At 42.4% G+C, this 14,591-nt stretch overlaps 1 protein-coding gene across 3 annotated transcripts in view; it reads right to left on the bottom strand.

Annotated features, from left to right (window-relative positions):
* Nucleotides 1-2,243: 2,243 nt before the first annotated feature.
* COA1 (cytochrome c oxidase assembly factor 1) overlaps nucleotides 2,244-14,591 on the bottom strand; it is a 152,339-nt gene continuing 139,991 nt past the window's right edge. For all 3 annotated transcript variants that reach the window (XM_069730185.1, XM_069730184.1, XM_069730183.1), the window contains 3 exons: nucleotides 9,973-10,124; nucleotides 3,761-3,837; nucleotides 2,244-2,455 (listed from right to left, as the gene is read on the bottom strand). In XM_069730185.1, the coding sequence (XP_069586286.1) occupies nucleotides 2,344-2,455; nucleotides 3,761-3,837; nucleotides 9,973-10,124 (341 nt within the window). In that variant the 3' untranslated portion in view covers nucleotides 2,244-2,343. The remainder of the gene's footprint in view (nucleotides 2,456-3,760; nucleotides 3,838-9,972; nucleotides 10,125-14,591) is intronic.

The following is a 14,591-nucleotide window of genomic DNA, read 5'->3' as shown; positions in this document are numbered from 1 at the left end:
CAGTACAAAACTACTACCCTCATCCACAAAGCACTCCATGGCTCAGCACCACCCTACATCTCCTCTCTGGTCTCAGTCTACCACCCTACCCGTGCCCTCCGCTCCGCTGATGACCTCAGGTTAGCATCCTCAATAATCAGAACCTCCCACTCCCGTCTCCAAGACTTTACACGTGCTGCGCCGATTCTTTGGAATGCACTACCTAGGATAATACGATTAATCCCCAATCCCCACAGTTTTAAGCGTGCCCTAAAAACTCATTTGTTCAGACTGGCCTACCGCCTCAATGCATTAACCTAACGATCCCTGTGTGGCCTATATTAAAAAAAAAAAAAAATTAATTAACTGGTTCATGCAGCTTTACATGAACACCCAAGCCTTACACTATGGCTGGTCCGAATAACTATAGCAATTGTTACCATCCACCTCTCGTGTCTCCCCTTTTCCTCATAGTTTGTAAGCTTACGAGCAGGGCCCTCACTCCTCTTGGTATCTGTTTTGAACTGTATTTCTGTTATGCTGTAATGTCTATTGTATGTACAAGTCCCCTCTATAATTTGTAAAGCGCTGCGGAATATGTTGGCGCTATATAAATAAAAATTATTATTATTATTATTATAACCAGAGACATCATTAACACCTGAACAGAAAAAAACAAGGTTACAATGGGCTAAGGAAAAGCAATCGTGGGCTGTGGATGACTGGATGAAAGTCATATTCAGTGATGAATCGCAAATCTGCATTGGGCAAGGTGATGATGCTGGAACGTTTGTTTGGTGCCGTTCCAATGATGATATGGGGCTGCATGTCAGGTAAAGGCACTGGGGAGATGGCTGTCATTTCATCTTCAATAAATGCACAAGTTTATGTTGATATTTTGGACACTTTTCTTATCCCATCAATTGAAATGATGTTTGGGGATAATGAAATCATTTTTCAAGATGACAATGCATCCTGCCATAAAGCAAAAACTGTGAAAACATTCCTTGAAAAAAGACACATAAGGTCAATGTCTTGGCGTGCAAATAGTCCAGATCTCAATCCAATTGAAAATCTTTGGTGGAAGTTGAAGAAAATGGTCCATGACAAGGCTCCAACCTGCAAAGCTGATCTGGCAACAGCAGAGAAAGTTGGAGCCATATTGATGGAGAGTACTGTTTGGCACTCATTAAGTCCATGCCTCAGAGACTGCAAGCTGTAATAAAAGCCAGAGGTGGTGCAACAAAATACTAGTGATGGAGTGTTTTTTTGTTTTTCATGATTCCATATTTTTTTCCTCAGAATTGAGTGACTCCATAATTTTTCCCCTATGCTTTGTTAAAAAAAAAAGTAACCATTACTGACTACCACATTTTTTGTTCTTGATTTCTTTTAGTGTTTCGTAAAGCCAGAAAGTTGCTATTCAAAATGACTTTAGTTTTGTGCCATGTCTGTGATCATCTTTTTTTCTACAAAATTAAACAACTGAATGAACATCCTCCAAGGCCGGTGATTCCATAATTTTTGCCAGGGGTTGTATGTAACAGACCTGTGTTTCTATATGTGCCTGTGTAGCAGAGCTGTGCGTATGTATGTGCATATGTAGCAGAGCTGTGCGTATGTATGTAGCAGAGCTGTGTTTATACTACACATTGCAGAAAAATAGTAAAAACAAATCTATTACCTCCATATCTACCCATGAGCACTGAAATTAGTGATAATGACCTCTCCACTTTACACCGCAAGGGTGTAAGTTTAGTTTGATATGACTTGCGTTTATGAAAATTACTGAAATTTTCAGAAAAACAATTCTTAGATCTGTTTTTGTAGTTCTGGCCACTTTATTTTAATAAATGTGTTGAGACATGAATATGTGGCACTTACTAATATATAAGTATTACAGGTTCTCCTTTTTGAAGTGCATTCCCATTATTAACTATGGTGTTGTTTGAAGGCCACTTGTTAGCGCAGCCTTCCTCACACATTCTCTTCTCACATATGGTTGCTCATGAAGGAGCATATGACCAGATCTGTCCAAAAGCCTCCTCTAATTGAAGACCAGTTTTCCTATGTGCAGAGTTTTTTTTTAGTAAGTGCCACAAAATCATGTCCCCAGCACATGGAGAAAAAATAGACAACAATTTTTACACAAGATAAATTAAAATTTAGAGACCAAAACCCATCAGCAGAGGGGGTGTACCAACAGCAAGACCAACCGTTGTCTTTATATTTTTTGGCTTACCCTTTTAATCTCTTGGAAAAAATGGTGCAAATATAAGATTTATTTTCCATAATTTCACATTCTTCACCTCCAAAGAAAATGTGAGAAGAAATCTAAAACATATTAGTGTTTAATGTGTACATTTAAGGTACATGACTGCTTATGTCTTCCGCCTCATCAGGACAGACATCGGAGTGGTAAATTGGAACGCTTTCACCATTATTCAGTTTTAGCATGACATCTTGTAAATTCCACCTAAAGAATAAACAAAAAAAGTTTTAAAGGGTTATACACATCTGCTTTAATTAATTTTGGGTTTGTAAATACAAGCAATTTTACAAATGTTTCTGCTTATTAACATTTTCAGCCGTTCTTGAGATATTAATACTTTTTTTTTGTTTAGTTTGTTGTCTTGGAGCCCGACCACTGCTGCTAGACAAGCAGAATATGCCCGGTACAAACTCTTTTCTACTGAGCATGTAAGCAGTGCGCTGAAGCTGGTGATGATCAGTGGAGCGCCCTGTAACCTAATAATCCAGGCCAGCTTCAGTGCAGTGTTTAAAAGCTAGACCGCAGGAGTGGTCAGTCTCATAGGCAACCATCAGTAAACAAAAAAAAGGTTAACATTTTAAGAACAATTGCAAAAGTGCTTGTTTTTACAAGTACTATCCAACGATACCCATCTATAAAGATGGCAACAACCCTTTATATGTCGTGATAGACCTTGCTGACCTTACCTAAGGGTACCGTCACACTAAGCGACGCTGCAGCGATACCGACAACGATGTCGATCGCTGCAGCGTCGGTGTTTGGTCGCTGGAGAGCTGTCACACAGACAGCTCTCCAGCGACCAACGATCCCGAGGTCCCCGGTAACCAGGGTAAACATCGGGTTACTAAGCGCAGGGCCGCGCTTAGTAACCCAATGTTTACCATGGTTACCAGCGTAAACGTTAAAAAAACAAACACTACATACTTACCTTCAGCTGTCTGTCCTCCAGCGCTCTGCTTTCCTCTGCACTGTCAGCGCCAGTCAGCCGGAAAGCAGAGCGGTGACGTCACCGCTGTGCTTTCCGGCTGTCCGGCGCTGACACAGGATGCAGGAGGAGTGCAGAGAAGCACAGCGCCGGGGACAGACAGCTGAAGGTAAGTATGTAGTGTTTGTTTTTCTAACGTTTACGCTGGTAACCAGGGTAAACATCGGGTTACTAAGCGCGGCCCTGCGCTTAGTAACCCGATGTTTACCCTGGTTACCAGTGAAGACATCGCTGGATCGGCGTCACACACGCCGATCCAGTGATGTCAGCGGGAGATCCAGCGACGAAATAAAGTTCTGGACTTTCCTCAGCGACCAACGATCTCCCAGCAGGGGCCTGATCGTTGGTCGCTGTCACACATAACGATTTCCTTAACGATATCGTTGCTACGTCACAAAAAGCAACGATATCGTTAACAATATCGTTATGTGTGACGGTACCTTAACTGATTAGGATAGAATTAGACGACACAAGAAGAGGAGAATAATCAAACCGAATACACAGCCTCTCCGGCCCATACACACCTTCGGCTGAACTGGTCTTTGACAGCTGTGCTGTAGAGATACCCCCCCATTGTGGTTCCCGACACTGGTATCTTGATCTGGAAGCACATGAAAACAGTAATACAAAAAGGCTTGAAGGCAGTACTCGAATTCCCAAAGAGTGACATCAGCTAATACTGTCACGGTAGCCTGTAAGGCGGTTAGGAGACACTCGTACGTACATGTGCTTCAGGTGACTCACCACACAAGCAAGTCGTGTCCTAATGGGACGTAGAGAAAACTCCCATTTCAACATTTCACAGTGAGGAGTTGCATAAAATGATGAATAACTTTCTAAAGAGACGAAATAACTAGCGTTGTGCTGGCTTAGAACAATAGCGCCAATTGTCAAAAAGACTTGGTATAACCTCCATTCCCATATAAACAAAACTATGTCAGGAAATCCTTATTTCTCCATAAATATCATTGCATATTACTATAAGATGGTGCTCTATCTGTATGCAAGAAGAGTCTGTAGTGGGTAAAATCAGAAAAAATGGGTGGCACTCACCGTGAGTAGATTAACCCCTTTACCCCCAAGGGTGGTTTGCACGTTAATGACCGGGCCAATTTTTACAATTCTGACCACTGTCCCTTTATGAGGTTATAACTCTGGAACGCTTCAACGGATCCCATTGATTCTGACATTGTTTTCTCGTGACATATTGTACTTCATGACAGTGGTAACATTTCTTTGATATTACCTGCGTTTATTTGTGAAAAAAACGGAAATTTTGCGAAAATTATGAAAATTTCGCAATTTTCCAAATTTGAATTTTTATGCAATTAAATCACAGAGATATGTCACACAAAATACTTAACCCCTTCATGACCTTGGGATTTTTCGTTTTTCCGTGTTCGTTTTTCCCTCCCCTCCTTCCCAGAGCCATAACTTTTTTATTTTTCCGTCAATTTGGCCATGTGAGGGCTTATTTTTTGCGGGACGAGTTGTACTTTTGAACAACATCATTGGTTTTAGCATGTCGTGCACTAGAAAACACGACATGAAACCAGAATCCAGAAAAGAGGTCTGGATACACATGATGAGAGCATTATACTGCCTCTGTACAAATCCCTAGTTAGATCGCACATGGAGTACTGTGTCCAGTTTTGGGCACCGGTGCTCAGGAAGGATATAATGGAACTAGAGAGAGTACAAAGGAGGGCAACAAAATTAATAAAGGGGATGGGAGAACTACAATACCCAGATAGATTAGCAAAATTAGGATTATTTAGTCTAGAAAAAAGACGACTGAGGGGCGATCTAATAACCATGTATAAGTATATAAGGGGACAATACAAATATCTCGCTGAGGATCTGTTTATACCAAGGAAGGTGACGGGCACAAGGGGGCATTCTTTGCGTCTGGAGGAGAGAAGATTTTTCCACCAACATAGAAGAGGATTCTTTACTGTTAGGGCAGTGAGAATCTGGAATTGCTTGCCTGAGGAGGTGGTGATGGCGAACTCAGTCGAGGGGTTCAAGAGAGGCCTGGATGTCTTCCTGGAGCAGAACAATATTGTATCATACAATTGTTAGGTTCTGTAGAAGGACGTAGATCTGGGGATTTACTATGATGGAATATAGGCTGAACTGGATGGACAAATGTCTTTTTTCGGCCTTACTATGTTACTATGTAAAACGGGAAAAAAATTCCAAGTGCGGTGAAATTGCAAAAAAAGTGCAATCCCACACTTGTTTTTTGTTTGGCTTTTTTGCTAGGTTCACTAAATGCTAAAACTGACTTGCCATTATGATTCTCCAGGTCAGTACGAGTTCATAGACACCAAACATGACTAGGTTATTTTTTATCTAAGTGGTGAAAAAAAATTCCAAACTTTGCTAAAAAAATAAAAATAAAATAATAATTGCGCCATATTCCGATACCCGTAGCGTCTCCATTTTTCGTGATCTGGGGTCGGTTGAGGGCTTATTTTTTGCATGCCAAGATGACGTTTTTAATGATAGCATTTCGGTGCAGATACGTTCTTTTGATCGCCCGTTATTGCATTTTAATGCAATGTCGCGGCGACCAAAAAAAACGTAATTCTGGCGTTTTGAATTCAGGTTAATGCTTTTTTTTAGTTGATAGATCGGGCGATTCTGAGCGCGGCGATACCAAATATGTGTAGATTTTATATTTTTTTAATTTATTTATTTTGAAAATTGCGAAAGGGGGGTGATTTAAACTTTTATATTATTTTTATTTTTTTAACATTTTTTTCAACTTTTTTTTTTTAACTTTTGCCATGCTTCAATAGCCTCCATGGGAGGCTAGAAGCAGGCATAGCACGATCGGCTCTGCTACATAGCAGCGATCTGCTGATCGCTGTTATGTAGCAGAAATGCAGGTGTGCTGTGAGCGCCGTCCGCAGGGTGGCGCTCACAGCCACCGGCGTTCAGTAACCATAGAGGTCACAAGGACCTCTATGGTTACAATGGAGACGCATCGCCAACCCCCGATCATGTGACGGGGGTCGGCGATGACGTCATTTCCGGCCGCCCGGCCGGATGCGGTAGTTAAATGCCGCTGTCTGCGTTTGACAGCGGCATTTAACTAGTTAATAGGTGCGGGCAGATCGCGATTCTGCCCGCGCCTATTACGGGCACATGTCAGCTGTTCAAAACAGCTGACATGTCCCGGCTTTGATGCGGGCTCACCGCGAAGCCCTGAATCAAAGCAGGGGATCTGACCTCGGACGTACTATCCCGTCCAAGGTCAGAAAGGGGTTAATAAGTAACATTTCCCACATGTCTACTTTACATCAGCACAATTTTGGAACCAAATTTTTTTTTTGTTAGGGAGTTATAAGGGTTAAAAGTTGACCAGCAATTTCCCATTTTTACAACACCATTTTTTTTTAGGGACCACATCTCATTTGAAGTCATTTGAGGGGTCTATATGAAAGAAAATAACCAAGTGTGACACCATTCTAAAAACTGCACCTCTCAAGGTGCTCAAAACCATATTCAAGAAGTTTATTAACCCTTCTGGTGCTTCACAGGAATTTTTGAAATGTTTAAATAAAAATGAACATTTAACTTTTTTTCACAAAAAATTTACTTCAGCTCCAATTTGTTTTATTTTACCAAGGGTAACAGGAGAAAATGGACCCCAAAAGTTGTACAATTTGTCCTGAGTACACCGATACCTCATATGTGGGGGTAAACCACTGTTTGGGCGCATGACAGAGCTCGGAAGCGAAGGAGCGCCGTTTGACTTTTCAATGCAAAATTGGCTGGAATTGAGATGGGACACCAAGTTGCGTTTGAAACCCCCCACAAGTGACACCATTTTGGAAAGTAGACCCCCTAAGGAACTTATCTAGAGGTGTGGTGAGCACTTTGACCCACCAAGTGCTTCACAGAAGTTTATAATGCAGAACCGTAAAAATAAAAAATCATATTTTTTCACAAAAATTATCTTTTCGCCCCCAATGTTTTATTTTCCCACGGGTAAGAGAAGAAATTGGACCCCAAAAGTTGTTGTACAATTTGTCCTGAGTACGCGGATACCCCATATATGGGGGTAAATCACTGTTTGGGCGCATGGGAGAGCTCGGAAGGGAAGGAGCGCCGTTTGACTTTTCAATGCAAAATTGACAGGAATTGAGACGGGACCCCATGTTGCGTTTAGAGAGCCACTGATGTGCCTAAACATTGAAACCCCCCACGTGACACCATTTTGGAAAGTAGACCCCCTAAGGAACTTATCTAGAGGTGTGGTGAGCACTTTGACCCATCAAGTGCTTCACAGAAGTTTATAATGCAGAAGCGTAAAAATGAAAAATCATATTTTTTCACAAAAATTATCTTTTCGCCACCAATATTTTATTTTCCCAAGGGTAAGAGAAGAAATTGGACCCCAAAAGTTGTTGTACAATTTGTCCTGAGTACGCTGATACCCCATATGTGGGGGTAAACCACTGTTTGGGCGCATGGCAGAGCTCGGAAGGGAAGGAGCGCCGTTTGACTTTTCAAAGCAAAATTGACAGGAATTGAGATGGGACGCCATGTTGCGTTTAGAGAGCCACTGATGTGCCTAAACATTGAAACCCCCCACAAGTGACACCATTTTGGAAAGTAGGCCCCCTAAGGAACTTATCTAGATGTGTTTTGAGCGCTTTGACCCACCAAGGGCTTCACAGAACTTTATAATGCAGAGCCGTAAAAATAAAACAAAAATTTTTTCCCACAAAAATTATTTTTTTTAGCCCCCAGTTTTGTATTTTCCCAAGGGTAACAGGAGAAATTAGACCCCAAAATTTGTTGCCCAATTTGTCCTGAGTGCGCTGATACCCCATAAGTGGGGGGGAACCACTGTTTGGGCGCATGGGAGGGCTCGGAAGGGAAGGAGCGCCATTTGGAATGCAGACTTAGATGGAATGGTCTGCAGGTGTCACATTGCGTTTGCAGAGCCCCTAATGTACCTAAACAGTAGAAACCCCCCACAAGTGACACCATTTTGGAAAGTAGACCCCCTAAGGAACTTATCTAGATGTGTGGTGAGCGCTTTGACCCACCAAGGGATTCACAGAAGTTTATAATGCAGAGCCATAAAAATAAAACAAAAATTTTTTCCCACAAAAAATTATTTTTTAGCCCCCAGTTTTGTATTTTCCCGAGGGTAACAGGAGAAATTGGACCCCAAAATTTGTTGTCCAATTTGTCCTGAGTGCGCTGATACCCCATAAGTAGGGGGGAACCACTGTTTGGGCGCATGGGAGGGCTCGGAAGGGAAGGAGCGCCATTTGGAATGCAGACTTAGATGGAATGGTCTGCAGGTGTCACATTGCGTTTACAGAGCCCCTAATGTACCTAAACAGTAGAAACCCCCCACAAGTGACACCATTTTGGAAAGTAGACCCCTAAGGAACTTATCTAGATGTGTGGTGAGCGCTTTGACCCACCAAGGGCTTCACAAAAGTTTATAATGCAGAGCCATAACAAAAAAAAAAATTTTCCCACAAAAAATTATTTTTTAGCCCCCAGTTTTGTATTTTCCCGAGGGTAACAGGAGAAATTGGACCCCAAAATTTGTTGTCCAATTTGTCCTGAGTGCGCTGATACCCCATAAGTGGGGGGGGGGGAACCACTGTTTGGGCGCATGGGAGGGCTCGGAAGGGAAGGAGCGCCATTTGGAATGCAGACCTAGATGGAATGGTCTGCAGGTGTCACATTGCGTTTGCAGAGCCCCTAATGTACCTAAACAGTAGAAACCCCCACAAGTGACCCCATATTGGAAACTAGACCCCCCAGGGAACTCATCTAGATGTGTTGTGAGAACTTTGAACCCCCAAGTGTTTCACTACAGTTCATAATGCAGAGCCGTGAAAATAAAAAATCTTTTTTTTGCCCACAAAAATTATTTTTTAGCCCCCAGTTTTGTATTTTCCCAAGGGTATTAGGAAAAATTGGACCCCAAAAGTTGCTGTCCTATTTGTCCTGAGTACGCTGATACCCCATATGTTGGGGTAAACCCCTGTTTGGGCACACGGGAGAGCTCGGAAGGGAAGGAGCACTGTTTTACTTTTTCAACGCAGAATTGGCTGGAATTGAGATCGGACGCCATGTCGTGTTTGGAGAGCCCCTGATGTGCCTAAACAGTGGAAACCCCCCAATTATAACTGAAACCCTAATCCAAACACACCCCTAACCCTAATTCCAACGGTAACCCTAACCACACCTCTAACCCTGACACACCCCTAACCCTAATCCCAACCCTATTGCCAACTGTAAATGTAACCTAAACCCTAACCCTAACTTTAGCCCCAACCCTAACTGTAGCCCCAACCCTAACCCTAGCCCTAACCCTAGCCCTAACCCTAACCCTAGCCCTAACCCTAGCCCTAATGGGAAAATGGAAATAAATACATTTTTTTAATTTTTCCCTAACTAAGGGGGTGATGAAGGGGGGTTTGATTTACTTTTATAGCGAGTTTTTTAGCGGATTTTTATGATTGGCAGCCGTCACACACTGAAAGACCCTTTTTATTGCAAAAAATAGTCCTTGCCTGTAGTGTGTCTCACTCCCTTTTATCGGTGTCCACTTTTTTCGTGGATTTCTACCGATAAGAAGAATATCTATTTTCGGTGAGCGCCATTCATTTCTTCTAACTTGACCCGGCACAAGTTGTCATAATCTAATGCGTGCTGCACTTTGATGTCTCAGCAGATCCTATAACGAACCTACCTGGGCTGTTGTCTTATCAACATGGTTGTATCTGTCTGTAAGCCGAAGATTGTGGACCTTAAGAGGTGGTGCTCCCAACATCTCTAACACATTAGACTGGGACTGAAGTTTCTGCAGCGCATCCAAGTAATATTCTTTCTGTGCAAAGGATTCTGAAATTTTGAGAAACATAATATCACATTTACTCCATCTAGATGGAGCAAAAGTCTTTTTTCGTAAAAACACAAGCCAAAAACCAAATGTATGTAAATAAAAAGCATGTTTTTACATAAACTCAAAAATCCTTCACATTGAACCACATAATTTCCATAATACACTATGCCACCACCAAGTAAAATTCCAGAAAACATGGAAAACGCTATAAAGTAATATAACATTTCTGGAAATGGTTAGAAGGCCTTTTTTATTCATATGTTCCTGGCAGATTGTCCACCAATGTCTGCCATTCAGAAAAACAGAATGAATATGATAATATCCACTTGTTCAATACCCATAATTTTTTTTTCACATAAACTTAATTTATTTTAGTTCTTCAATACAAGAAGTGAAACTCATATATTAGGTAGAGTCATCATAAACAGAGTGATCTATTTCAAGTGTTTATTTCTGTTCATGCTGATGCTTATAGCTTAAAGCCAATGAAAACCCAAAAGTCATTATCTCAGTAAATTAGAATAATTAACAAAAAACACCTGCAAAGGCTTCCTAAGCGTTTAAAAAGGTCCCTTAGGCTAGTTTCACACTAGCGTTCGGCAGGGCTGCGGATGAAATACTTCTTCCTCCGTTAAGCCCCGCCCAGTGCAGCGCCTCTTCCTTCAGCTCCGCCTACATCTGCATGCGCCCTGTGTACCCCTATCTTTAACATTGGGTACGCAGGCCATGCAGATGTATGCGGATGCCTCTGAATGCATCGTCTTGACGCTGCACTGACCTGCGTTGTATGCAACATATTGCATTTTGTTGCAGTCGGTGCAGGGTCAAAACGACGCATGCGGACGCATCCGCATACATCCGCATGGCCTGCGTACCCAATGTAAAAGATAGGGTACGCAAGACACATGCAGACATAGGCGGAACTGAAGGAAGAGGTGTGGCAGTGGGCGGGGCTTAACGGAGGATGAAGGATTTCATTTGCAGCCCTGCCGAACGCTAGTGTGAAACTAGCCTTAGTCTGTTTCAGTAGGTTCCACAATGCAGACATAGGCGGAACTGAAGGAAGAGGTGTGGCAGTGGGCGGGGCATAACGGAGGAAAAAGGATTTCATTTACAGCCCTGCCAAACGCTAGTGTGAAACTAGCCTTAGTCTGTTTCAGTAGGTTCCACAATCATGGGGAAGACTACTGACTTGACAGATGTCCAGAAGGCAGTCACTGACACACTCCACAAGGAGGGTAAACCACAAAAGGACATTGTTACAGAAGATGTCTGTTCACAGAGTGCTGTACCAAAGCTTATTAACTGAAAGTTGAATGGAAGGAAAAAGTGTGGTAGAAAAAGGAGCACAAGCAACCAGGATAACTGCAGCCTTGAAAGGATTGTTTCGCATTCCTTGTGTCAAGCCACTCATGACCAATAGACAATGCCAGAAGCATCTTAACTGGGCCAAGGTGTTCTTTTCAGATAAAAGTAAATTTTGCATTTCATTTGGAGATCAAGGTCCCAGAGTCTGGAGGAAGAGTGGAGCAGCACACAATCCAAGCTGCTTGAGGTCTAGTGTAAAGTTTGCACAATCAGTGATAGTTTGGGGAGCTATGTCATCTGCTGGTGTAGGTCCACTGTGTTTTATCAAGAACAAAGTCAGCGCAGCCATCTACCAGGACATTTTAGAGCACTTCATACTTCCCTCTGCTGACAAGCTTTTTGGAGATGGAAATTTCATTCTCTAGCAGGACTTGGCACCTGTCCACACTGCCAAAAGTACCAATTCCTTGTTTAAAAACAACAGTATCACTGTGCTTGATTGGCCAGCAAACTCGCCTGACCGTAACCCCATAGAGAATCTATGTGGTATTGTCAAGAGGAAGATGAGAGACACCGGACCCAACAATGTGGACGAGCTGAAGGCTGCTATCAAAGCAACCTGGGCTTCCATAGCACCTCAGCAGTGCCACAGGCTGATCACATCAATGCCACGCCTCATTGATGCGGTATTTGATGCAAAAGGAGTCCCGACCAAGTACTGAGTGCATTTACTGAACCTATATTTCAGTAGGCCAACATTTCAGATTTTAAAATAATTTTTCAAGCTGGTGTTATAAAGTATTCTAAATTACTGAGACAATGACTTTTATGTTTTTATTGGCTGTAAGCCATAATCATCAACATAAACAGAAATAAACACTTGAAATAGTTCACTCTGTAATGACTATATAATGAAGAGTTTCACTTTTTGTATCGAAGAACTGAAATAAATGAACTTTTTGATGATACTCTAATTTTGTGAGAAGCACCTGTATGTGAGTAAAATCCTTTCTGGAGAGCAGATAGAAACCAATAGAAATAATGCTTTAAAAGTGAATACTAATTCTTTTTCCTGTGAAATTTACTGGATGAATACATGGAAGAGAAGATCTGGGCAGATTTCATTAGTTTGGTTATAAGGTAGGAAAGAAAACTACCTACAGTGACTTGCCAAAGTATTCAATCTCCTTGGGTTTTTCCCTATTTTGTTACATTGAAACCAGTGTGTAAATATTTTTGTAATCCAATTTGTGTGTGATGCATCAGCACTAAAACATAGGCATAAAATAAAATTCATGGGATCAAATAACTAAAAATTGTCATGTGCATATGTATTCAACTCCCTCAAGTCAGTACTGTCTTGTTGGAAGGTGAACATCAGTCCCAGTCTCAAATCACTGACAGACAAACAGGTTTTTGCTCAAGAATATCCCTGTATTTCGCACCATCCATCTTCCCCTCGACTCAGACCATTTCCCCAGTCCCTGCTGCTGAAAAACACCCCCACAGCATGATGCTGCCACCACTATGTTTTACTGTGGGCATGGTGTTCTTGGAGCGATGAGCTGTGTTGGTTTGGTGCCAGACATAGAATATACCTTAGTGGACGAAAAGAGAACCCTTGTGCAAGGGCAATAAATGGGCCTTTTGCAAGTGCAATAGCTCTTCGTAATGCACAATTCCACCAGCTTTGGAGGTGAAGGTGGGCCCCTTACATCTTGGTTCGGTATGCAGCTGAACAGGTTGCACCAATGGTATGTCCACTCCTGAGCCTTACAATTTTTGTGTGCAAGTAAAGGCTTTTTCTGCCTACTCTTCCATAAAAGCCACCTCTTCTGAGTGTACGGCTTATTGTGGTCATATTGACAGATGTTCCAGTCTCTTCTTGGGAACTCTGCAGCTCCTTTAGGGTTTCCTTTGGTCTCTTGTTGTGAATTCTGTGGCAGAGCTCCCTCCTGTGGTCACAAGTGGTACTTCGGCTGATTCTCTCTGTGAGCTTCTGTTGGTGGAGGGAAGTGGTACTGCGGCTTCTGAGTTTCCTCCCTCAGGTGATCTGGTGAGGTCGTTAGGTGCTTCTCTACTTAACTCCACCTAATGCTTTGATCCTGGCTTCCTGTCAATGTTCCAGTGTTGGACTTGCTTTTCCCTGGATCATTCCTGTGGCCTGCTGCTCTGCATAGCTAAGTTCTTCTTTGCTATTTGTTTGCTATTTTTTCTGACCAGCTTGTCTAATTTGTTGCTGGAAGCTCTGGGACACAAAGGGTGTACCTCCGTGCCGTTAGTTCGGTACGGAGGGTCTTTTTGCCCCCTTTGCGTGGTTTTCTTTAGGGTTTTGTGTAGACCGCAAAGTTACCTTTTCTATCCTCTATCTGTTAAAGTCGGGCCTCACTTTGCTGAATCTATTTCATCTCTACGTTTGTCTTTTCATCTTAACTCACAGTCATTATATGTGGGGGGCTGCCTTTTCCTTTGGGGTATTTCTCTGAGGCAAGGTAGGCTTTTCTATCTTCAGGCTAGTTAGTTTCTCAGGCTGTGCCGAGTTGCATAGGCAGAGTTAGGCGCAATCCACGGCTGCCTCTAGTGTTGTTTGGAGAGGATTAGGGATTGCGGTCTGCAGAGTTCCCACGTCTCAGAGCTCGTTCTATGATTTTGGGTTATTGTCAGATCACTGTATGTGCTCTGACCGCTATGTCCATTGTAGTACTGAATTGCCTTTCATAACAGTCTCTGGGCTGCCTCTCTCATTAATGCCCTCCTTGCCCGGGCTGAGAGTTTTGGTGGGCGGTCATCTCTTGGCAGGTTTGTTGTGGTAACATGTTCTTTCCATTTGATGATAATGGATTTGATAATGCTTCGGGGGATCATCAGAGATTGGGATTTTTTTTTTATAACCCAACCCTGACTTGTTCTTCTCAACAACTGTCTTGTTTGGAGATAACGTTGGTCTTCATGATCTTGTTTGGTTAGTGGTGCCTCTTGATTAATGGTGTTGCAGCCTCTACACTGTGTTCAGAATTATTAGGCAAGTTGTATTTTGATCATATGATACTTTTTATACATGTTGTCCTACTCTAAGCTGTTCAGGCTTGAGAGCCAACTACCAATTAAATAAATCAGGTGATGTGCATCTCTGAAATGAGGAGGGGTGTTGCCTAATG

This window comes from Ranitomeya imitator, chromosome 6 (genome assembly GCF_032444005.1).
Source record: "Ranitomeya imitator isolate aRanImi1 chromosome 6, aRanImi1.pri, whole genome shotgun sequence".
NCBI classification, from domain to species: Eukaryota; Metazoa; Chordata; class Amphibia; order Anura; family Dendrobatidae; genus Ranitomeya; species Ranitomeya imitator.
Note: the sequence above shows the minus strand (reverse complement) of the source record. Positions and strands in the feature narration are given on the sequence as shown.